Source organism: Cibotium barometz, chromosome 19, assembly GCF_041138505.1.
Source record: "Cibotium barometz isolate CiBa-2024 chromosome 19, ASM4113850v1, whole genome shotgun sequence".
Taxonomy (NCBI): domain Eukaryota; kingdom Viridiplantae; phylum Streptophyta; class Polypodiopsida; order Cyatheales; family Cibotiaceae; genus Cibotium; species Cibotium barometz.
The window spans coordinates 31,136,185-31,162,349 of NC_141064.1; the positions used below are offsets into that span (position 1 = coordinate 31,136,185).

Here is a 26,165-nt window from a genome sequence, read left to right on the forward strand (position 1 = left end):
CAAGAGTCATGCACTGCGTGAGCTCTCTCTCTCCTCTCTCTCTCTCTCTCTCTCCCCCCCACAGTTTGAATTTTTTCCTACGTCCCCCCTTGCCTTCGTGCCCCCTTCACTTCACGTGTTTTTGCGCCTCCCCCTATCACTTTGTTCCGCCCCTTGCCCGCCTACCATTTTACTTTCCCCCTCCCCTTCGCTGTACCCCCCCCCTCCTCCTTGGCCTCCCTCTCCTTCGCCCCCCTTTCCTCCCCTTCGCCCCTTTCTCAATGCCACCCTGCCTCCCCCCCTTTTCTCCTCCAACCTTCCCTCTTCTCCACCTTTCTCTCTTTCTTTTCTTCTCTCATCTCTCCCGCCTCACCCCCCCCCCATTTTCCTTCCCAATTCCTTGTTTCCCCTTCCTCGCAATTGATTTTCAAGTTCTTCGGGGCATCTCTCATTTTGGCAAGCCTCAACATTTTCTAGTCTTCACCCTCAGGAGGACTCCATGGCAATCGCTCTGTCTTTCCCGACCGAGGCCGTCGTTGCTTGCATGTAAAGTTCTCACCTTCGAGTCCTCAGCAGACCTACAAGCAAAGATCACAGACATTCACACTCTAGGGCGTGGATACTACCAGGTGGAGTTTCACTCGCCGACAACGTCAGACTGAGTCATGCAGCTGAGCCCCCTTGCATTGCATACGGTGCACGCCTTCTTTGTGTGGTGGCAACACGGCTTCGATCCGATGTCTGACCCTTTGGTTGGCGTGTCGGGCTTCCCAATGACAGTTTGCTTCCCAGGCCTTGGGAAGGTATACCTTCCTCTTCTCCCGATGATTGGTGGTGCCATCGGGAGAGTGATGGAATCCCCCCCACTGCTGCCTCGGCCCTAACACGGGCAGCTCAGATTCCATCCCTCCGCATCTATGTGGCCTCGCCGCATTCAGTTCCTCATTGCATATCTATTCCTAGCCTCTGGGGCAACCCCATCCAGCAACGCATGGAGTATTCAGACCTTCCAGTTCAATGCTTCATTTGCATGCAGATGGGACATTTAGCCAAAGCTTGCCCTCGGCAACAATCTAGGAGACCGCCTCCAATGGTCCCCCTAGTTTCACCTTTAGATCCTCCCCAAAGGGCAGAGAGACAGATTCCCTGGTAGCAAAGCATCAAGCCCTAACTGATGCAGACGACTCAATTGCCAGAGTGGCGGATGGTTGGCCCGCACTCGGGCCGTCAGCCGACCACCAGAGCTGAGCGCTGCCAAATGATCCCAGCAGTAGCCTCTAACTTCGAGACAACACTAAAAGATAAAATCTATATAAAAAATTGCTTTCCTTACCTTTGTAGAGTCATTATCTCCAACTAAGGCATCAAGTTTTTCCGTTTTACAACTCGAGTCACAGCTTTGAAGCATGGCAGAATGACACAGCTTAAGGTTGCAAACCCATCATGAGAAGTGGAAGGTTCTTCATTCATTCTTTTAAAAGAGTTGATGCATGCCATCAAGATAACATCTCTTACTCCACCACCTCCATGTCCACCTCATCTTCCTTACTATCTGTTTCTTCTCTAAAATCATACTCCTCAATCAGGGCCAAGTTGTCTACCAGTTTATGATACACTTCACACCCTGCACACTGTGGGAGCATAAATCTTTAGTTTACCACAAGAGCCGCTTCAAAACATGAATGTACTTGACCATAGCAAAGGCCCAACCTGTACAAAAACTGTCCCACGTGCATAGGCATTAGGATTTATCAACCGTTGACTCCTCACACCACAAGCGTCACACGTGAAAGAGACCTGCAATCTTCTTCTTGGAAGGTTCAAATCCAGCTTCAGTTCCTGCATTGTCAACCCCCCAACTTCATGTCAATAATAGCAAACTCGAGCATGCACACAAACCACTAATGCACTCAGATTCGCTAGAAAATTACACTTTCCTTCGAAGAGAAAGAAGTGGGATTTTCTTCAGGTGTTGCTGAGGACAAGGCAGCTGCAATTGCTGACAGTCGTCTTTGAGCATGACTCTCACTTGATTCTCCATCAACTGCATTTGTCTTGAAATAAAAGCAATGAGCACGAGTTCCTCACATTCATTTGTTTCACCAAGAAGAAAGCAAACAATCATCTGGGTTGATGCCTCAGGCCTGTATGCTAGATTATGATAGGAGAGTGGCATGGTTACATCATGATAGGGGATATTGGAGGACTTTAATGCTAGATTAAATTAAAAAACCGTTCAAGGTAAGAGGGGATGATAAGGATCTAGCATTTTCATTGACTTTGTAGATGGAAAGAGAAGTTAGAAAAAAGAGCTATTAAGATTGAAATGCCCAATAAATAGGCTTCTGGTCTCCATTTCTTACAAAAAGTTACTTTTGTGACTCAAATTCTAGAATGACTTCCAAAACAGAAGTTACTTTTGTAACTGGAGCTTAAAAAAGGATGTTACTTTTGTACTAAAGCTTAGAACTGCTTCCAAAAAGGAAGTTACTTTTCTAACTCTAGTCTATCCTTCATAAAGAGGAAGTTTTTTTGTAACTCTACACTAGAATCAGCAAGAGAGGGCGATGATTGGAGCTCCACCCTACGCGCGACTGCACCTGCCTTTGCCATCGCTCCTGCACCCCCCCTGTTCCTGTGTGCAGCCCCCCCTCCTTCACCCCGCTGCCTCCCGCCTCACGGCCCTCCACCTCCCCTGTGGCCCTTCCCGCCTAAGCCATCTGCCTTCTCCCTTAGTGCCGCCCTGCCCTCCGCCTCCAACTTATGCTCTCCCCCTCTGCCATCTGCCTTCGCGCCACCCTGCCTCCTGTCTGCCTCCTCACCTTCCCCAGTGCCGCCGCCTCCAATCCGGGCACCGCCCAGCTCCCCTACTTGCATCCCACGCTTCCGCCTCTGTCGCTTGCCCCTTCTGTCCGCCCCTCCCTATCCTCTTCTTGATCTCCCTGGACAGGTGCTTTCAGCTTTCGGGCAGTTTTCTCTTTTAGGCAAGTTATGGCAACTTCTGGTCTTTGAACCTCCAAGAGGACTCCATGGCAGCCGCTCCATCATCCCCGACCGAGGCCGCCATCCCTTGCCTTTCTTTCTCAAAAGCGCCTCCAAATCCTCACTTTGACAGTTGCATCTCTAGAGGCCTCCACCTTGGTCTGCAAGATTGTGGGTAGCCACCCGGCACGTGGAGAGCTCAGGAATCTATTACAAGCAAGCCTTCTTGGCAAGCCTGGAAAGGTCACTGATATTCATCCCTTGGGGCATGGTTAATTACCAGGTTGCGTTTGATTCACCTGCAACATCGGACAGAGTCCCCGTCGCACTACGTACGGCCCAACCCTTCCTTGTGAGGGTGCAGCATGGCTTCGAACTAAAGTCCGACCCTCTGGCTAGCGTCTCCAGCTCTCCCATGATAGTTTGCTTTCCTGGTCTTCCTAATCTCAGGCAGCGATACCTTCCTCTCCTCTTAGTGATAGGTGGTGTTATTGGGAGAGTGATGGAATCCCCCCCCCAAACCACCACTTCCGTTCTAGCTCAGATAGTCCAGATTCCATCCCTTTGTATCTCCATAGCCTCTCCGGAGTCAATTCCTCATGCCATATCGCTTCCTTGCCTCCGAGGAGATCCTATTTTGCAAAGAGTTGAGTGCTCCGTCCTCCAACACCAATGCTTCATTTCCTGGCAGATGGGACACCTTGCTAGAGTGTGTCCTCACCGTCAGTCCATAAGGGCGCCTCCAGTGGGTCCCCCCCCCCACCCCCCCCCACGGGTTCCCATTTCAGATCCTCATCACGGCAGTGGGGTGGATACCAACCCGCATGCATCACAGCACGAGGGCCCAGCCTCAATCAATCCCAATGCAGGAGAGTGGCAGACCGTTACCCTAAGGCAGAACCACCATCTGACTTCTAGAGCAAAGCAGCACCGCCAAGCCCATCAAGAGGATATGGTTTTGTGAGAGAACCGTTATGAGCATTTATCTCAGCAGTTCCCCGACAGTGATCCCCCCTCCCCCCCCTCCATGAGTTTGATTTGCCTGCACCATTGGACAGAGTCATGCAACTGAGCCTCGTCGCACTAAATACGGCCCAGGTCTTCTTTGCGAGGGTGCAACACGGCTTCAAGCCAACGTCCAACCCCCTAGCTGGATCTCAAGCTTTCCCGTGACAGTTTGCTTTCCTAGTCTCAAGAAGGAATACCATCCTTTCCTCCCAATGATAGGTGGTGTTATTAGGAGAGTGATGGAATCTCCCCCACAGCCGCTTCGGTTCTAGCTTGGACGACCGAGATTCCATCCCTTCGTATTTACATAGCCTCTCGGGAGTCACTTCCTCATGCCATATATGGGACACCCTGCTAAGTGATAGAATGCATAGCGGAAGATGGAAAGTGGAAACACAGGGGGGGGAGAGAGAGAGAGAGAGAGAGAGAGAGAGAGAGAGGAAACACAGGTATAGACCTGCTCTCAATATCATCAACCAAGAATACATGTCCCGAGCAAGAGGGGCTGCAGCAAATAATGCTAAGCAATGAATATGAGGGAGGGTACACCCGTATATATATGCCCATGTAGAGGCAGCCGACTAGGTCTACACGCCTAGGACAAATCCTCCACGACTAGCATAGATATCCAAGACTTCATAAAATGGGGATAAACTATGGGAAAAATATGTGAGGGGTGACCAGCCCCTCAAGCTAACATGGTCAGCCCTAAAGGCTAAAAATAGGACACCACATAGAAAGTCAACAGCAAGGAGATGGTCTAACACACCCTCTCAGCACCGGATGCTGAGTGAACTCAAAGAAGCCAAAGACGCCATCCTCGATCATAGATGAAAGACTGCAAAAACAGGTACCAAGAAAGCTCCACAAGCAATCTCCTCAGCAACTCCGCTACAAAAGCAACAGAAAAAGCTACCAGGTACACCGCTCCTCTGGAAGAAAACAACCATGTAGGCTGCGACGTGCTGCTCCAAATAATGGCTCCAAACCCAAGTGTAAGAACACTCCCCGAAGTCGAATGTCATGTATCCAGCTTGGAGAAGGTATGAAAAACCTCAAAACCAACCAAGATCAAATCCTGAAGATAATTTATCTTGAGAAAAGCAGGATGCTCCTCATTGGAACCCTCTGAGTCTATCTGCTCGAACTTTGGACCAAGAGTTGCCAAATGTTGAAAAGAAGCATCCTCGAAAAAAGTAGGCATCGCAAGATGTAAAGATACTGTAGAAAAGATGAGGTCCATCTACTCAAACTTCATACCATGAGTTGCCAAATGCTGTACATAAGCACAGTCCACTGAGGTAGGCATCGCCAGATGAAAGGACTCCACATCCCCCTCTGAAAAAAGATGTCGTCGGACTGGTACAAGCCCAACCTGATTCGATCCAAATCCAAAAAACTCTAGAAGTATTGTCAAATCCCCATAGGATCTCCTCGTAGAACGCTCCTGGTACATGACTCGAAACCTGCAAACAAACCAAACAAACATGACGAGGTGCAGGCCTGACTCACCTCCCAACCTTGACAACCATGGACAAGCCCACAAGTCTTGGTTGTCCCCACCAAGCCACGAGCTGAGCTAGATGGACATACCGACCAATCTCTACCTCGTGACGTCCCATACCACCACGAAGCTACCCTCGCGGGCCTTGAGACTGCTGCCGGCCTCGGTTGCATGAAGCAGGTGCACGTCTGCACTAGATCCAGGCTCCTGACCATAGAGCTCTCACAAAGACACGCGAGACTATATATCACTAATGACTAACCTTGGCCACCCTTTTATAGGCCCTTGGCCGGTCATCGAGCGTCCACACTTGGGCCCCCGCCCGTCCATACTTGGGTGCCCGCCCGTTAGTCTATCCCTAACTCAACTCGTCAGTCAGCTTGCCTAGCTCCAAGCTTCCCTAAACCTCGACGCTAGTCTTGTGTGCGTGTAGCACACGGTAGATACACATTGTGCACATGACATACTCCCCTTCCTCTAAGAGCTCACTCCTGAGCTCACTAAAAAGCCAGGGTAATCTCTCTGAAGAGTAGTCAATGTCTCCCATGTAGCGTCCTCCTCAACACGATCCTTCCACTTGATCTTGTATTCCGTGATAAGCGTATTACGCAATCTTCTTTCACGAAATCCAAGAATCTTTCAGGTTCGTGTAGAACAAATGTCATGTCCTCGACATCTATGATTTCTTGAGGAGTAACTAACTGGTCTGTTCCACCCAATACTTCCTTAAGTCTACTGACATGAAATACAGGATGAACTTTCACATGAGAAGGCAACTCCAATTCATATGCAACTGAACCAATCCGTCGTGTAATACGAAATGGTCCACAGTATATAGGGGATAATTTCGGAGATCGACTTGTCCGTAAAGTCTCAGAATCTTTCGGAACTTGCAAATACACCATCGTTCCTACCGAGAACTCTCTGGGTGAACGCTGTCTATTACAATAAAATCTGTCTCGATCTTGAGCACTTCTAATAGATTCCTGCGCAACTTGTAACATTTCTTGCATATCTTGCAAAAAATTACGTGCTCCATCATGCTGAAGTCCTGAGAATCTCACTGTAACAAGTGATCTAGGTTGAAAACCATACATAAGCATGAAAGGACTAAAACCTGTACTTGTATACTTAGTACTGTTATATACAAATTCTAACATAGGAAGATAATCCTTCCATGAACTCTGTCTTTTGGATACATATGCCAAAGCATATCCTCCAAAATCTGATTCACTCTTTCAGTCTAGCCATCAGATTGAGGATGATCTCAGGAACTCAAATTCAAAGTTGTTTCCAACTTCTCAAAAACAAGTTTCCAAAAATCACTCGTAAACTTAGAGTCCCTATCACTGACTATGTCTTGCCGTAACCCATACAGTCTAAACAATTGCTCGATAAACTGCCTTGCTAATTGCGTAGCTGTAATGGTCTTCCGGGTTAGTAAACATCTAGCCATTTTTGTCAAGCGATCTACCACAACCCAAATAGAATCGTGGCCTTGATGTGTTCTTGGCAATCCGGTAATAAAATCCATAGCACGTGTGGCCCTCTGTCACCACTCCTCACTTGGTGGATCCCGCGTTTCGTGGAGTTCTAGATGCACGGGCCCGTTTCATCATCATCCATTGTATGACACCATCTATCTAGGCACAATTCATATCTTCCCGGAGTGATGCCAGTCAAATGTGGAATGAGATTCAGAGGAGGTTCGGGAGAGTATCTTCCGTGAAGATTGCTAAGTTGGAGGCGGATCTCGAGAAGATTACCATCAGTGCCTCGTATAATATCATTGATAAGATTGGGGAATTCACAAGGATCAAGAGGCAGCTTGAGGAGTATGGGAGCTCAATCAACAACCCGATCCATAAACTGCTTGGTAAGCTGTCATCATCCTTTGACTCTTTCAAAGATCACATCTATTTCCGTGATCCTCTCCCCCCTTTTGAGGAAGTCATGAGTTATCTCCACGACAAGTGCATGCTTCGCGGAAAAGGCAAGTCAGAGTCTGCTTTTGTTGCCTCTAACAAGGGCAAGGACAAAGGCAAAGGCGAAAAAGGTAACTCCAACAACAACAAGCAGAAAGTCACCACAAAGTCATCTTCTGACGACGACGATTCTGACAGCAACAAGGGTTCCAAGATGAAGAAATCTTGTGAGTTTTGTGGCCGACTTGGTCATTCTGAGGTCAAATGTTTTGCTAGACAAGCTGGTTCCCGCAAAGCTAAAGCCAAAGATAAAGCAAAACAAGAGTCCTCCTCCGATGGCTCAGATTCTTCGCCAACGACAGAGGAGGGTACAAAGTCTCATGCTAAGATGGCTTTTCTTGCTGTCTATGATCCCCCATGTTCTTTCATCTTCACAAGAGCAGGATGAGTCCATCCTAGTGATCACAGAGGAGACTTCTGATCCGGAAGTCAGTGCCCTATCCACAACAGAGGATTATTTACAGTTTCTGATAGAGACCTTCTCAGTTCCTCTAATTCCTTTGGATGAGTATCTCCCTTCCCTTGTGTGATGCTATTATTGCAGATTTTCTCTCATCTCTTTCAGAGGAGGATAGTGGTTCTTCTACTGGGCAGGTGGATGATTTTGCCGAGATATCCTCACATATTCTGCAGCTTCCTCCTTTGGCAGTTGCTTCTCCTTCTTATGTTTCAGAGGAGGCTGTCCCCATGTCCCTACTTTGGACCTGGCAACTTCTACCATCTTGGAGCCTGTCCCTACTTTGAACCTGGCAACTTCTACTAAAACTGATGATCAGTTTGTTCCAGTGGTTATTTCATTTCCTCCTTCTTCAGAGGAGGAGTCTACTTCGGTCTCGATACTTGTTGCAGATGCAAAGGAGGTACCGTCTATGGTTCCATCTCCTGAGGGTTTCTCTCTTCAGATTGATCCTATTGTTTCGTCTTCGATATCTTCTCAATCCTCTCGTGGCTTCTTCCGAAGACCTTCTCGGTATTCAGATGTACCATATCTTCGCAAGCTTTGTGCCTTTAATGAGGAGGTTGTTCCTTCAGACTCTTTGGAGGTCTTCCTTCAGCGTGCTGGAGTCGGTCCGCCCATCTGGCGTTGAAGAGGAGGTGTTGGCATTATCATCTCCACATTGGGCATATATGTGCATATTTCATGCTGTATCTGGCCAGATTTATGAGGCCATGCATTCATTTTATTTTAGATATTTTTCTACTATTTTTGTCTATTTTTTAGACATTATTCTAGTATTTTTTGCATAGTCGGCCAGCCCACTGTTTTTATACTGACTGACCAGCTCTTGTCCAACCTATAAATAGATGGCTTGGGTTAGCATCATTAGCACTTCATTATTCAGCCATTGCTGTTGGTTGTATGCACCTATAGGCAGCCCTCATACTCTACTTCAGCAGATAACAAGTTTTCTACTTCAGTTCTTTTGCACATGTGCTTCTTTGCAAGATCTATTTGCTGTTTTTTTTATTTACAGCCATTCTTTCAAAAAGCAACATACTGAATCTGAAAAACAGCAGTATGCACAGAAAAAACAGCAAGCTTCTCGAACCCATACCTTTCTTTTGACCTCATCTTCTCTACCTACCGACTTGCTCGTTCACGAGGGTTGCTCTGATACCACTGTCAAATCCCCATAGGATCTCCTTGTAAAACGCTCTTGGTACATGACTCGAAACCTGCAAACAAACCAAACAAACATGACGGGGGTGCAGGCCTGACTCACCTCCCAACCTTGACAACCGTGGGCAAGCCCACAAGTCTTGGCTGTCCCCACCGAGCCACGAGCTGAGCTAACTAGACGGACGTACCGACCAATCTCTACCTCGTGACGTCCCATACCGCCACGAAGCTACCCTCGCGGGCCTCAAGACTGTTGCCGGCCTCGGCTGCATGAAGCAAGTGCACGTCTGCACTAGATCCAAGCTCCTGACCATAGAGCTCTCACAAAGACACGCGAGACTCTATATCACTAATGACTAACCTTGGCCACCCTTTTATAGGCTCTTGGCCGGTCATCGGGCGTCTACACTTGGGCGCCTGCCCGCCCGTCCATACTTGGGTGCCCGCCCATTAGTCTATCCCTAACTCAGCTCGTCAATCAGCCTGCCTAGCTCCAAGCTTCCCCAAACCTCGAAGCTAGTCTTGTGTGCGTGTAGCACACGGTAGATACACACTGTGCACATGACAAGTACCACTGTGCCCCAGGCACGATTAGCAACCACAGATCCAAAACATCCCACCGAGTCCAAAAGTCCATCCTCCAAAACAACAAACCTACACACCGCATCAAACCCAATGCAGAACTGGCAGGGGGAGAGGCATCCTCAGAAGCATCACAAAGAGAGGCAGAGGTAGACTCCTCACAATGAGGAAGGGAAGCAGGAATATAAACTGCAATGGTAACAAAATCCTCAAGCATCACTAAGAGCAGAAGACTATTCCATAAGTAGAATCAGATCCCAAGAATCAGAAACAAACAAGTGATCCATGTGAAAGGATCACACCTCACAGGCAAAACACCCTCCTTTCTCTGCAAACACTGCAAAGAACACAGGCTCGGACAAAAATAAACTCTACTCAGGATCTCTGAAAAGATCACTACTCTCCTCCAAAATCTGTAAACTCTTGTCACAGAAGAAAGTCTCCACAAATACAAAATAGCTCCCGAAACTGATCCTCAAGTGATGTAGCTGGAGATGGGCCCCCTTTGAGGGTAGAAAACTCCTTTGGGAAGCAAAACACAATCAAAAAACACTACTGTCCAACAAAAAACAGCACTCCACTGCCAACAGAAGGCAAGGAACATGAAGAAAACCCGGTAACTGTGTAGGCCAAGAACAAAACACAAGTATAGATGCTCCAAAATCAGCAAAACGCTCAATGAAATCAAAAATTCAGTGTCCTCCTCAAGTACCAAACTACCACCAAAGCCACAATCCACACAAAACCCCCTTTGCATGCGATATGTGTCCATTGGAGAAGAAAACGCAGCCAACTAGAGGGCTGCAAACCTGAAAATTCAGGTCGACCAGCTTCCACACCTTCTATGAGGAAAAACGCTAAAGAGAAGGTACCTTCGGGTCCAACGAATGAAGCTACCAGCAGAAATCAGTCCATAAAAATGTGCTGCAAATCTGAAAACGCAGAGGTAACGGGCAGTAGATAGGGCAGATTCTGGAAACATAGAAGAGATAGGAGAAAAAAACACAGCACATATGCTGCTGCTGTCCTGCACAGAACAAGCTGCCAGCACTACGGGGGGTAGTTGCTGCTGAATACTCAAGACTTGCTGCAAAACACCACCTGTAGAAAAAAACGCAACACTCCAAGGTGCTGCTGCCCTGAAAACAGAGCAGCCGATAGGTGTGAAAGGGATCTCAGGTGTCAAATCTGTAAAGGATGACCTCGGGCTGCAATGGAGAAGCGCCTGGAAGAGGCAGGCGAAGAGCAGCAAACCTGAGAAGAAAAAACGCAAGAGGGAGAGGAGGGAGCATCCAACGCTGCAAATCACCGGCGCTCTGATACCATGATAGAATGCACAGCGGAAGATGGAAAGTGCAAACATAGGAGAGAGAGGGAGAGAGAGAGATGGAGAGGAAACACAGGTATAAACCTGCTCTCAATACCATCAACCAATAATACATGTCCCAAGCAAGAGGGGAGAAGGCCTCGTATGTGAGGGACTGCAGCAAATAATGCTAAGCAATGAATATGAGGGAGGGTAGACCTGGCTATATATATGCCCATGTCCTCGGACGCATAGAGTGGAACCCTGGCTGACTCGTCCCAAGCTGGGCTCACATGGGACAAGTTTCCACTCCAGGTCCTGCACCTTCTTGTTCAGATATGTCTACGTGGCATCCAAGTGCGGGATGCACGTGGCATCCCCTTCTTCTTAACTTGACGGAAGCTGCATAGTCTCCAAATAGTCCGTCAATAAAGCCGGATAGTCGTCGAAGAACTCTTTGTCAAGCCATACCGCTTCATGGGTCCCTCGGTCCTAAAACTTTGTGAGAAATTGCCTTTGTCTTCGGCCTGAGCCATGCTTGAAGCGATGCAAAAGGATCTATTCTGGAACCATCACTTCAGCTTCATCAACTATATCTGATTCCGCTTCGTCTTTTACTTTTGAAGGGATTGGACCTGCATACGGTTTTAGCCAACTGACATGAAACACATCATGCATAGTCCAGCTCGGAGATAGCTCCAACTTCATTGAAACCTCGTTAATCTTTCTCTTGATGGGAAAAGGTCCGAAGCTCCTGAATGATAGCTTTGGGCATCGCTTGCCTACCTGTTTCAGTCTTTGCTTCATGATCCGCAGATAAACCCAATCTCCTTAGAACTTCACATCCTTTCGGTCTTTGTTGGCCTATCGAGTGTAGGCCTCCTATGCTTTAGCCACACTGACTCCAAATCTCCTGGTAAGACATTCTGTTCGCTTCAAGTACTGAAGACGAGGTCTAGTCAATAGTGACTGGAATGGTCTTCCGAACGCTGCTTCATATGGAGTTTTGCCTATAGCTGAAGAAAAGGAATCATTCAAAACAACTTGAACTAAAGACAAATACGATTCCCACTTACCTTGCTAATCATGAACATAATACTTCAACACATCAAAGGCCAACTGGTTGTAGATTTCTGACTGGCTATCAGTCTGAGGGTGAAATGCACTCGAAAATTTCTATTTAGTACCAAAGTTATCAAACAATGCCCTCCAAAAATGACTGGTAAACTTGGCATCTCAATCTGACACTATGGTCCTAGGGATCCTGCCAATCGAGTACCGATGCTGCCAAATGAACAAATGGGCAACATCTTCGGCGGTCACATTGGCCCTGCATGGAATAAGCATGACAAATTTGCTAAATCTATCAACAATAGTCAAGCACTAAGTATTACGTTTACCCAGACTAGGAGGCAGATTCGTGAAAAATCCATCAATATATCTTGGAAAGGTCCCTCGAGAATTGATAAAGGCTATAGCAACCCTATCTTCTTCCCACGAGGAGCTCACACTTTCTAACAAACGTCACACTGTTGCACATATGCAAACACATCTCGTCTCATTCGTGGCCAATAATATTGCCTTTCTAACTTCTCCAAAGTCGAATTCATGCCCCGATGACCACCAGTGACAACGTCATGGGCGTCGTGGAGAAGAGCTGCCCGAAACAACTTCATGACACAAAGTCGACCTTTGTAGAAAAGCCATCCATCGTGTATCAAAAAGTGGCATGGCCCTATGGCATCCAATGCCTGTTCCGACTGTGTATCAAATTCCTCGAAATCAGCGTACGTGTGCTTCATGTCATCTAGTCTCATACCAACAAGGTCAAGTCTAGTGGTCTGAATCAAAGTCATTGTTACCTTCCTGCTCAAAGCATCGGCCACTGGGTTAGCCTTTCCTGAAAGGTAGCCGATCATACCACCAAACTGTTGGAAGATCTGGCTCCAACGGTGCTGTATGGCACTCCACTGTGCACTTGGCATTGTCTGAATCCAACGTAATGCCTAATGGTCAATGCGAACCTCAAATTCTCAGCCATAAAGGAAATGGTTCCAATGTTTCAAGGCCTGAATAACTGCTAGGAGTTCCCAATCGTAGACCGAGTAATTCTTTTTCGCAAGCAATAACTTACAAGACATGTAAGCTACTAGATGGTCATTCTGTTGTAACACACCTCCAATTGCGATGTTACTCACATCGGTGATTACTTGGAATGGCTCGTCTCACGAGACAAGCGCTAGACAAGGTGCTTTTGACAACGCCACATTGAGATTCTTGAATGCCTCCAATGCTCGTGGAGTCATTCGAATCCGATGCCTTCTAGTCTTGACACAATTGAGCATATCGGTGAGATCCGCCGAGAGGTAAGAAAACTTGTCTATTTGAATGGAGTATGCTTGGCATATACCCACAAAGAATCTGATGTCATAAGCAGTCTGTGGTACTTTCCAATTGACAATCACGGCCACCTTGGCCAAATCAAGTTGGATGCCCTCGGCACTAATGATGTATCCAAGGTAGTGAACCTCGAATAAATAAAATTCTCATTGACATAGAGCTCGTTGCTTTCTAGCAACGTCAAGACTTTCTCCACATCAATGTCATGGTGAAAATGGAAGGGACAACTGAAAACGGAAGGAGCAACTGAACACGAAAAATCTGAGGATACACATATGCATGGCAGATAAAACAAGATGACAAATCTGCACACTACACCACACTAGGGGCCAGAAGATGGGCTGACCCCCCCTTTTATGGTTAGATTACCAAAAAGGAGTCTGCTTCCAATACAACTTTGCGGGTGCCCAGGGTTCACCATTGGCTGCACCTGTTTCTTCCAATACAATATGAAAACAAGAAAACATCACATAATCTGAATTTGCTCACAATTCTTAGCACAAGTGAGCATTCCCGGCATCAAGCACATGCAGGACAACTATGGACAGCCCATAGCACTCCCACATCAGCCCGGGACAACTCAACATCTTCATCTTCTTTCTGTCTAGCTCATAGGGCAAGTCGACCAGCCTCAAAGGCTGTTTTCAGCAATCAACCAGCCCTCTGTAGCCACAAAAGAAAGCGACCAGCAGTTGTGCACAAGCCTGCAAACCTCCGGTCAGAAGGAAAACTCTCTAGAAGCCCACGACCAGCTCTTCCTACCTCTTCTTAACATCTGTCCAGCCTCTATTCAAGCTGTAAATCAGCCGGCTGGCAGTGGAGAACATGCAGAAAGAGTCAGCCAGCTTCTCCCATGCAACTGGTGAACTTTAGTCGCGATGGATGGCTGTAGAAACTTGCCAACAGGCTGAAAAACCAGCCGACCAGCCCTCATGCACCCTGAAAAGCCTGCGCCCCCCTCAATCTGGAGTTTTTGTTAATACTGGAGACTCCCCTGCTGAAAATAGCCCACACGTGTGCTTTTCTGGTCCAGAAAGGGGCGGCTGCATGAAGGGAGTCCAAATAATGTCCAGTGCCTGGTCTTTGGCCGCCACGTGTATTAAATAAGTCCTGCTCAATGTGTACTCACTTATAAGTTGTCCAGTCACTTATAAGTGAGTATGAACCTGCACCCATAATTATTAACATGTGAACTCAAAGCTGTAAATTGAGTTTTTGGGAATACTTACCACCTGCAAAACACATGTAGACCATCTGTCAATCCCAAACACGTGTGCACATACAAGTCCACAGGGTGCCCAGGCATCCCCGGCCCCATGGACAACACAGGCAAAAATCTCAGGCATTGTCCAGGCAAACAAGATAAGTCATCCAAAGATAAAATAAAAGTCATGCACACACATGAGTGCAATTATATTGGAAGAAACACCCATCTGCTCAGTTGTATCTGATAAAATGTCGAGGGCTCATGATCCTTTCAGAACCTTCCCAAAACATAAATACACAAGATCTCCAAGATAGCTAGTCCCAGAGACTTTCATCATGTCAGGCTCCATGGCCATACATGTACACCATGTCACGCCCCACAAGCCACACATGTACTATCATGTCAGGCTACATCAGCCATACATGTACTGTCATGTCAGGCTCCATATGCCACACAGACACACCATGTCAGGCTACACCAGCCTTACATGTATGTCATGTCAAGCTCCACATGCCACACATGAACAGTAGAAAAAATAGAAGCTGTAAGGAATTTTGTGACATCCTCCCCGGCTTCTAAGTAGTTGCCCGCAACTGAAAAGCTTCCAAGTAGGCCTTCAAAAGTTCCGCATAATCCACAAAATAATCCTCGTCCATCCATTTTGCATCCATAGCCGAATAGTTTTTAAACTTCACAAGATACCTGCCACCTGCATGCTTGCGCTCTTTATGAAAAACTATCTGCTCAGGTTGCAATACCTCCTCAAGTTCATCTACTTCACGCGGATCTTCCAAAACTGGTTCCATAGGAGGTGGTCCCACATAAGGCCTTAACAAACTGACATGAAAGGCATTGTGGATTTTCCAGTGATCGGGCAATACCAATCTATATGCCACTTCATTTATTTTCTGCAAAATTTGGAATGGCCGGTAATGCCTGTTTGAAAGCTTAGGAAACCGGCCTTCCTTACCCGGCCGCTTCCAAAGACGTACTTTCTCAAACTTTAGCAATACCCAATCACCTTCCTTGAAAACCACCTCTCGCATGTGTTTGTCAGCTGCCTTTTTCTGCTTAGCAGATCTTTCTATGGCTGTCCGAACCTGTGCAAACGCAGTATCCAAATCACGGACATACTCATCTACTGCAAAGATTTCATCTTTTGTTCATAAGATAGGTGGAAGCACCACCTTGCCATAGACTATCTCAAATGGAGCCTTATTAGTTGAAGAATGCACTGTGTTATTGTATGCAAATTCAACCAATGGCAAATACTTTTCCCAATCTGACTTCTGCTCAGATACATAACATTTGAGCAAATCAAGCACAGATGAATTTACTATTTCACTCTGACCAACTTTGTGCCCATATTATCAAACAATGCCCGCCAAAATAGATTGGTAGTCCGAGGATCTCTATCCCCCACAATTGACTTGGGCATGCCATGATGTTTGAAAATCTGAGCTAAGAACAACTTTGCCATGTGCTCTGGCTTTATTGTTTTCCTCACAGGAATAAATTGTGCCTGTTTGCTAAAACGATCTATTAGCATCATCATAGCAATGCTTTCCCATGGTTCCTGTGGAATGGGTAAAGGCTAAAGCAAACCAGGTGTCTTGTGTCTGTCAAACTTGACTTTTTGACACACTATGCAAACTAAGTTGTCAAAGAAGCATATGAGGATGGCCAATTTCCTCTCTACGTTTCATTTTCAGATCTTGCACACCCCGGGAAAGAAGAATGTAGTGGCCGATGCATTGTCACGAAAGCCGTATGTAGCAGCTATCTCGGTTGCCTCTCATGGAGACTTGTCTACCATGCGTGATTTGTATCATACGGATGTTGATTTTGCCACTATTTGGGCTGATTTGTGGCTGGTCATGCACATGCCTCATATGTGATTAAAGAGAGTTATCTCATGAAAGATAATTGCTTATGTGTGGTGTCTGACATGAGACAAAAGGTTTTGGATGAGTGCCACACTCCTCCATATGCTGGTCATAGAGGCATAATGCCTACTACGCACATGATTGAGCGGTATTTCTTTTGGCCAGGTATGTGGAAGGACATAGAGGCACATGTACGTGCATGTATCACCTGTCAAAAAGTCAAATTTGATAGGCCAAAGGCACCAAGTTTGCTTCAGCCATTACCTATTCCCACGCAGCCATGGGAAAGTATTACAATGGATTTCATTATGGACTTGCCACGTGCCCAACAGGGTAATGATGCAATTTGGACAATTGTGGACAGGTTTAGCAAGCAAGCTCATTTCTTGCCGGTCAAAAAGACCATCAAAGCTGAGCATATAGTTAAAATATATCTTGCACAAGTGTTCAAACATCATGGAATGCCGAAGTCCATTGTGGGGGATAGAGATCCCAAGACTACAAGTCTTTTTTGGCGGGCCTTATTTGATAATATGGGCACCAAATTGGACTTCTCATCAGCTTATCACCCTCAAACGGATGGGCAAAGTGAGGCTGCAAATTCAGCCGTGTTGGATCTCTTGAAATGTTATGTGGCAGATAAGAAGTCTTCTTGGGAGAAGTACTTACCGCTTGTGGAATTTGCATACAACAACACGGTGCATGCATCTACGGAAAAGGCCCCGTTTGAGATTGTTTATGGTAAGGTGGTTTTGCCACCCATCCTTCGCACAAAGGATGAGATATTTGCAACTGATGAGTATGTAAGAGACTTGGATATTGCTTTTGCTGGACAGCCATTGCAAGGTCACAAGACAAGCATAAAAAGGCTGCCGACAAGCATAGAAGGCAATTGGATGTTAAAGAGAATGATTGGGTATTGCTGAAATTTGAGAAAGCAAGACTTGCAAAGAGGCCTGGCAAAGAGGGTGCATATCCTAAGCTTGCAACCAGGTACTATGGGCCTTTTCGAGTGATCGAGAAGATCAATGAAGTGGCTTTTAGATTAGCATTACCTAGTCATTGGCACATACACAATGCTTTTCATGTGAGTCTCCTTCGCAAGTATATAGAGCCGGAGCCCAGTGAAATGGTCATTGAGGATCCACCAGAAGTGGATGAGCTTGAGGAGATCTTGCAGCCAGAGCAGATTGTGTATCACAAGGAACGCAAGCTTGCTGCAGGCAAAGTTCTGAGGCGTTACCTTGTGAAGTTTAAGAACTATCTTCCCATTGATGCTAAATGGATAGGTGAAGAGTTCTTCAAAGATTGCCCGCATGTGCTTCAGACATATTTGGATGCTTTTCAGTTGCAGACAACTGTTTAGAAGCCAAGGGGATGTCACCATTTGGCCACCCAATTGGTCCACCCGTGCTTTCTTATCATGTATGTACATTGGACTGGTGCCCATGGCAGTTGTTTATGCCAGGGATTGATGCCACTCATGTGATACTGTAAACTTGGCTTTCCGTTGGGACTTGTGCCTCCGTGTACATGCTCGGAAATGCTTGGTGGATTGGTGTTCCATTGGGTCTGGTACCTCGTGTACTTGCCTGAAGCACGTCTATTTTGGTATAGTCTCATGAACGGGGATTGTCCATACCAATGCTGCATTGCATAGCATCTTTATGTGCTTGCTTGCAATTGAAATTGCATGCTGTTTTCATGCTTGCTTCACCAATGTGTAGTTCCGGGTAAGGAAACGCCTGCCCGTGAACCGTGCGTGTGAAACTGTCTGCTGACATGGTTGTGTGGTATGTAAACACATGGTAAGTATTACCCAATCTAGGCTCAAATAGCCCTTAGGACTTAGCCAATATTTATAAGTGAGTGCGTTCCCACTTCATTAAAGTTTGGGCGCCCAAAAGTCACTTATAAATTATGACCGCTTCCAAGTTCACACTCACTGAAGTCCTGAGGCGGACAAGACTCAATGTCCAAGACGACCTGATCCTCCCCTTTTACTCATAAATGGGCATCTTCCCATGTCCCTTCACCGGATTGGACCCCAATTCACTTACTTATTAAGAGAAAATTTGTGTTTTCTCTTCATGAAGATTTTTGGAGGCTGAAAACTCTGTTTTTCCACCATTTCTCTCCATTTCCAAGCTCTCCATAGCCATACCCGACTTGCTAGGGTGTTTTCCAAGCTTCCAAGAGTGTTTCCAAGTGCTAATCACTCTCCTACTCACTCCCAATGACTGAAATTCAGCAAAACAGCTCTCATTTTTGCTGTAATTTCTGGTCTTTTTGCTGAAAATCCTAATTTCAGCCTTCCTTTCTCAAGTTGAACCATAGGGGAAGCTTTCCCGAGGTTCCCTTCATCCTCTTGAAGACTTTTGTCGCAAAGAAAGGCGACAAATCAACGATCTCAACACTCCAAGAACTTCCATCACAAAGACTTCCGCTGTCATCGACTCCTCTTGCTATTGGTAAGCTTTTATGCTTAAATATGGGAGCAAGTAGCAGGAGGGAGGAACCGGATTACAAGATCACATACCCTGTGTAGTGTTCTCTTGTCCTACGTGCTCTCTTGTAGATTGTTGCTACCATGTATTGGTGGAACAATATAGAGAGCAGATGGTAGGGAACATGGGCACTTGAGAGAGTAGTGTGGATTGCATGTCTACATCGACAACCACTTGTTTGCAATACTGTATTCATATGCATTGGTATGGAAATCTGGTCAGAAATGCCCACGACACTATGTACTTGATTCTCCCAAGATCAATATACTCTATTTGAGGGAGGGGTCGGCCGTTTTGGCTCATTGTGTATCTCTTGTCAATTCAGTAATTTACTTCTTGTATTTGAACAAGTGTCCATCAAATCTTAATGTATTTAAGTGTATTGATTAGCATTGTGTTCAACCAAGTTACACACATTTACTTAATTTAGCATATAGTCGATTCTGTCCTAAAATAGTTAAGACAATCGTGAGGTGTATAACATGATCCTCAAGAGTACGACTATATATCAAATCATCATCCAGGAATACAACCACAAATTTCTCCAAATGTTCACGAAAAAGATCGTTCATCATTTGCTGGAAAGTGGCTGGAGCATTGGTTAACCCGAAAGGTAATACGAGAAACTCGTAATAGCCATACCTAGTCCGAAAGGCCCTTTCATGAATACGTATCTGGTGATAGCCAGTACGTAAATCTATCTTCGTGAAATATTTCGTTCCTGCTAACCGGTCAATCAAGTCATCTGATCTAGGGAGAGGATAACTGTTCTTAATTGTCAGCTTGTTCAATCTCTTGTAATCTATACACATTTTCCAAGTGTTGTCCTTCTTTCTCCTAAGCAACACAAGTGCACCCCAAGGTGATTTACTTGGACGGATATGGCCCATCCTCAAATAGTCTTCGAGTTGTTTAGCCAACTCATCTTCCTCAGCTTGGCTCATCCTGCAAGGTGGAATACTAACAGGGTGAGCACCAGGGACCAGGTCAATACGATGATCTACTATCCTTTCAAGTGGTAAGCCTGATGGCAGTTCGTTAGGAAATACATCTTGAAACGAATCAAGTATCTTCTGTAATTCTTTGCTTTCAAATACACTTAATTCATTGACATCCATAGAAGGTATGAGAAATAAAGAAAGTGGAATCAATACACAATGGAAAGCAGTATACAAAGAAGAATCCATTATATTACCAAAATCAACTGTATTTACAAGAGGTCCCTGAGAGGGATGTATACAATCACCTAAGATACTATACTGGGTGTTTCTATGTTCAAAAGAAAAAATATAACTAGACCAATCTATCTGGACTTGAAGAGTCTTAAACCACTCAATCCCTAATAACAAGTCTACATGTTCTAGGTGCATAATATAGCATTCCAGAGTATCTTTGTAGTCCTGAATCCGGATTGGTAGCATCTCCACCTTTCGATCCCATACTTGCCAACCCGCAAGTAGGCGTACCTCATATGTATGATCGTTAGTATCGTATCAAGATCCAATTTCTGCACAAGTTTGTAGTTAACAAAGTTGTGTGAGTTGTCAAGATCTAGAAGAATGTGGATTCTATGGCCATTCACTTCTTCATAAACTCGGAGAAGATCATGAAGCCAAAAACTTTAGAGTTGAACAGACAATCAGAACATGTACTAGGGCGAGAAAGTACAGTAACTTACGTACATGTCAAAGACAACTGGTTAGCTGTAACTCGCGGCGGCGGGGCCCAGGGGACTAGGGCCTTTGACACACTTGTTGATACCATCAATGCATATTAAAACATTTAAACATGGCCACAGCCTTAACACATATCCATCATCACTTTGCATAAAACATAAAGCAAGACAAAAAATCCACAAATGCTGAAAATGGAGCTTGCACGTGTGACACCGCATAGAGGCCGGAATGGGCCGACCCCCCCCCTTGGAGTATTTTATTACCCAAGGAGAATAATATCATGTACAAGCTTTGAGGGCCTTACTCTCCCCACGGGAGATGCCGGATCGTCCATATACAAATGCCATAACACAGCCCAACACAAGGCAACTGAGCCGGAACATAGGCTGTAGAAATGCCGAGCCAACAATATAATCCATATACCTCCGTGTGGGTACTGATTCTTCCCCAAAAACCACGGGTCTTCATGCAATAGAAAGGGTACAGCAAGTACAACTCTCCATTCAGCCGGTACAGCAGGTACAATGGCTGGTACAACTGGTACGGTGGCTGGTACAGCCGGTACGGTGACTGGTACAGCTGGTACAGCAAGTACAGAAGCTGGTACAGCTGGTACAGCAAGTACAGAAGCTGGTACAGCAAGTATAGTGGCTAGTACAGCCGGTACGGTGGCTGGTACAGCAGGTACAGCAAGTACAGTGGCTGGTACAGCCGATACGGTGGCTGGTACAGCAGGTACAGCAAGTACAAATGCTGGTACAACACATACAATGGCTAGAAATCATAATAAATGATTGAATACCCTTGCCTTAAGTCTTTCTTCGCGATGGAAGCCTCCAAAACAGTCCCCAACAGCCGGTATTCTTCATGGGCAGCCTTCAAGAGAGAGAGAAAGAGAGTAGCCATCATTAGGGCAACCTGTAACGGTGGTAGAGGCTAGTGTGGAGCAAGAGAGCCTCCATTAATGAAGAGAGAGGGCTCCAATTTATAGATTTGGGCCTCCCATGAGCTAAAATGGCAAGAGAAGGTTACGATGACAAGTGGAGAGCCACACAATAGCTGAAGTGACAAGTGTGAGGCCACTTGTCTCACTTTGGTCCACTTTCTTGCCACATGTCCCAATCTAAGAGATGGGTCCTTCCATAATCTTTACCTCTAAAAATATCCCAACTGGTAGACATTCTGTCATAGGCACTTTGCCAACTCTTGGTATCTGCTCAATTCCAGATGTAATGACGCGAACAGAATTTCCATCGGAGTCGGGCCAGAAATAGCAACTCTCCTAAATTTTAGGAGTGTGGCCTTTGTATTCTAGGATAATCCCCCATTCCCAAAGCTTGTACTTTCCAAATATTTAAACATCCTGGAGTCCACCAGACCCCTTTCAGACTGGGAAATGTCCAGGTTGGTGACATCCTCCCCAACTTCTTAAAAGTTGTCCGCAACTTTAAGCTTCAAGCCATATATTCAAGATATAATCATGTCCCATCGATTGGGCGAGACGAGACAGTCTCAAAAAATCCAATATAACTGAAGAATCCATGTCCCAAAGAAATGGGCGAGACTAAATAAGTCTCCATAATACCAATATCAAAATCATGTCCCAAGATAAATGGGTGAGACAAAACAGTCCCATAAGTCCAGATAGCATAATCCATGCCAATGCATATGAAATTCAACATTTAGAAAACAATGGTATGTCGATGTAGATCACCAAGGAGCTGCCTTGACGCCCGGCCCGACTTCAGTGCCCATATTCTCTACCATTGGCTCTATGTTCTACCAAGCAAGGTAGCAACATCTTGAAGAGCACTTAGGACAAGAGAAATACTACACAGGGCGGCTAAACAAGGAGTCCTGAAAATAATCACTCGCAGGCATAAATAACCTGGTGTTCCATACGCATTTCTGCTACACATAGTTTATAGGCATTTCGGCCACCAACTCACACTACCCTCTCAAGTGCCCATGTTCCCTTCCATCTGCTCTCTATTGTTCCACCCACACATGGTAGAAACAATCTTCAAGAGAGCACGTAGGACAAGAGAACACTACACAGGGTATGCTGTGCTTGTCACTACCCTTTGAAGTGCCCATGTTCCCTTCCATCTGCCCTCTATTGTTCCACCCTCACATGGTAGAAACAATCTTCAAGAGAGCACGTAGGACAAGAGAACACTACACAAGGTAAGTGAACCATGAGTTCCATAAGTCCAATGCATCCCAAATAAAGGGAGCCAAAAAGAATAATCCATCCCAGTAAAAGGGAGCCATAAACATAATCCATAAACCTGAGGATGGATCCAAATTCCTAGAAAAGAAGTCCAAGAATCCATACACCTGTATACCATAATCCTTGTATACCATAACTCTTACCACATACTCCGTGCTAACCACACACCTTGGAGTAGAGGTGAACTTAATCCATAAAAGCATCATATCCATGAGATAACCAAAGATTTCTTCTGTATAAACTCGAACAGATTCGTCCATAGAAATTGCCTGTTAAGCCCAATATCTATATAAATCTCGTCCAAGAAAGAAATCTCCATAGATATATTCCATCCCAATAAAGGGAGCCATGAAAAGAATTCATCCCATTAAAGGGAGCCATAAACAATGTTTCCCTGAAACCATCTCAAGGCAAACAACAACACCTTTCTCCTTGCATAGCTATACAAGGGTTAGTGAACATCAAAAACACTTCATAGTAAATAGCAAAAGTACCAACTTTGCAAACTCAAAGTATACTTAGCTATCCTTAAGATATCTTGAGATATATCTCCATATAGCTTGCCTGTAAGCTTGATAATATATAATCCACAATATCCATATGGAAAGAGTGCTAAACGTGTGCACATAAAGCCAACTCCATACTTCCAAGATAAATTTTGTGAATTCATAAATCCTTAGATCAAGCTGTCTATTGTTCATGCTCTTGCTTCATAGGCTCTGAAGTGGCTGGCCATGCTTAATAGCAATGATGGTAAGTGTGGTCCCCACTCCAGATCTTTTCTCTTCCTTATTGATAGAAGGAAGCCTCCGCTTCCAAGAAAGCCTATGCTCTGATACCAATGTAACTCGCGGCGGCGGGGCCCGGGGGACTAGGGCCTTTGACACACTTGTTGATACCATCAATGCATATTAAAACATTTAAACATGGCCACAGCCTTAACACATATCCATCATCACTTTGCATAAAACATAAAGCAGGATAAAAAATCCACAAATGCTGAAAATGGAGCTTGCACGTGTGACACCGCATAGAGGCCGGAATGGGCCGACCCCCCCCCTTGGAGTATTTTATTACCCAAGGAGAATAATATCATGTACAAGCTTTGAGGGCCTTACTCTCCCCACGGGAGATGCCGGATCGTCCATATACAAATGCCATAACACAGCCCAACACAAGGCAACTGAGCCGGAACATAGGCTGTAGAAATGCCGAGCCAACAATATAATCCATATACCTCCGTGTGGGAACTGATTCTTCCCCAAAAACCACGGGTCTTCATGCAATAGAAAGGGTACAGCAAGTACAACTCTCCATTCAGCCGGTACAGCAGGTACAATGGTTGGTACAACTGGTACGGTGGCTGGTACAGCCGGTACGGTGACTGGTACAGCTGGTACAACAAGTACAGAAGCTGGTACAGCAAGTATAGTGGCTGGTACAGCCGGTACGGTGGCTGGTACAGCAGGTACAGCAAGTACAATGGCTGGTACAGCCGGTACGGTGGCTGGTACAGCAGGTACAGCAAGTACAAATGCTGGTACAACACATACAATGGCTAGAAATCATAATAAATGATTGAATACCCTTGCCTTAAGTCTTTCTTCGCGATGGAAGCCTCCAAAACAGTCCCCAACAGCCGGTATTCTTCATGGGCAGCCTTCAAGAGAGAGAGAAAGAGAGTAGCCATCATTAGGGCAACCTGTAACGGTGGTAGAGGCTAGTGTGGAGCAAGAGAGCCTCCATTAATGAAGAGAGAGGGCTCCAATTTATAGATTTGGGCCTCCCATGAGCTAAAATGGCAAGAGAAGGTTACGATGACAAGTGGAGAGCCACACAATAGCTGAAGTGACAAGTGTGAGGCCACTTGTCTCACTTTGGTCCACTTTCTTGCCACATGTCCCAATCTAAGAGATGGGTCCTTCCATAATCTTTACCTCTAAAAATATCCCAACTGGTAGACATTCTGTCATAGGCACTTTGCCAACTCTTGGTATCTGCTCAATTCCAGATGTAATGACGCGAACAGAATTTCCATCGGAGTCGGGCCAGAAATAGCAACTCTCCTAAATTTTAGGAGTGTGGCCTTTGTATTCTAGGATAATCCCCCATTCCCAAAGCTTGTACTTTCCAAATATTTAAACATCCTGGAGTCCACCAGACCCCTTTCAGACTGGGAAATGTCCAGGTTGGTGACATCCTCCCCAACTTCTTAAAAGTTGTCCGCAACTTTAAGCTTCAAGCCATATATTCAAGATATAATCATGTCCCATCGATTGGGCGAGACGAGACAGTCTCAAAAAATCCAATATAACTGAAGAATCCATGTCCCAAAGAAATGGGCGAGACTAAATAAGTCTCCATAATACCAATATCAAAATCATGTCCCAAGATAAATGGGTGAGACAAAGCAGTCCCATAAGTCCAGATAGCATAATCCATGCCAATGCATATGAAATTCAACATTTAGAAAACAATGGTATGTCGATGTAGATCACCAAGGAGCTGCCTTGACGCCCGGCCCGACTTCAGTGCCCATATTCTCTACCATTGGCTCTATGTTCTACCAAGCAAGGTAGCAACATCTTGAAGAGCACTTAGGACAAGAGAAATACTACACAGGGCGGCTAAACAAGGAGTCCTGAAAATAATCACTCGCAGGCATAAATAACCTGGTGTTCCATACGCATTTCTGCTACACATAGTTTATAGGCATTTCGGCCACCAACTCACACTACCCTCTCAAGTGCCCATGTTCCCTTCCATCTGCTCTCTATTGTTCCACCCACACATGGTAGAAACAATCTTCAAGAGAGCACGTAGGACAAGAGAACACTACACAGGGTATGCTGTGCTTGTCACTACCCTTTGAAGTGCCCATGTTCCCTTCCATCTGCCCTCTATTGTTCCACCCTCACATGGTAGAAACAATCTTCAAGAGAGCACGTAGGACAAGAGAACACTACACAAGGTAAGTGAACCATGAGTTCCATAAGTCCAATGCATCCCAAATAAAGGGAGCCAAAAAGAATAATCCATCCCAGTAAAAGGGAGCCATAAACATAATCCATAAACCTGAGGATGGATCCAAATTCCTAGAAAAGAAGTCCAAGAATCCATACACCTGTATACCATAATCCTTGTATACCATAACTCTTACCACATACTCCGTGCTAACCACACACCTTGGAGTAGAGGTGAACTTAATCCATAAAAGCATCATATCCATGAGATAACCAAAGATTTCTTCTGTATAAACTCGAACAGATTCGTCCATAGAAATTGCCTG

General features: G+C 45.5%; 1 protein-coding gene across 2 annotated transcripts in view; it reads right to left on the minus strand.

The window, feature by feature from the left end:
* Positions 1-1,268: 1,268 nt before the first annotated feature.
* Positions 1,269-26,165, minus strand: part of LOC147628450 (Zim17-type zinc finger protein) — a 31,231-nt gene continuing 6,334 nt past the window's right edge. The window contains exons 2-4 of one of the 2 annotated variants that reach the window (XM_086813602.1): positions 1,914-2,023; positions 1,690-1,815; positions 1,269-1,610 (exon numbers count right to left, since the gene is read on the minus strand). In XM_086813602.1, the coding sequence (XP_086669728.1) occupies positions 1,491-1,610; positions 1,690-1,815; positions 1,914-2,023 (356 nt within the window). In that variant the 3' untranslated portion in view covers positions 1,269-1,490. Of the gene's footprint in view, positions 1,611-1,689; positions 1,819-1,910; positions 2,024-26,165 lie in introns of both variants that reach the window. The other variant, XM_086813601.1, reaches the window with a different exon arrangement.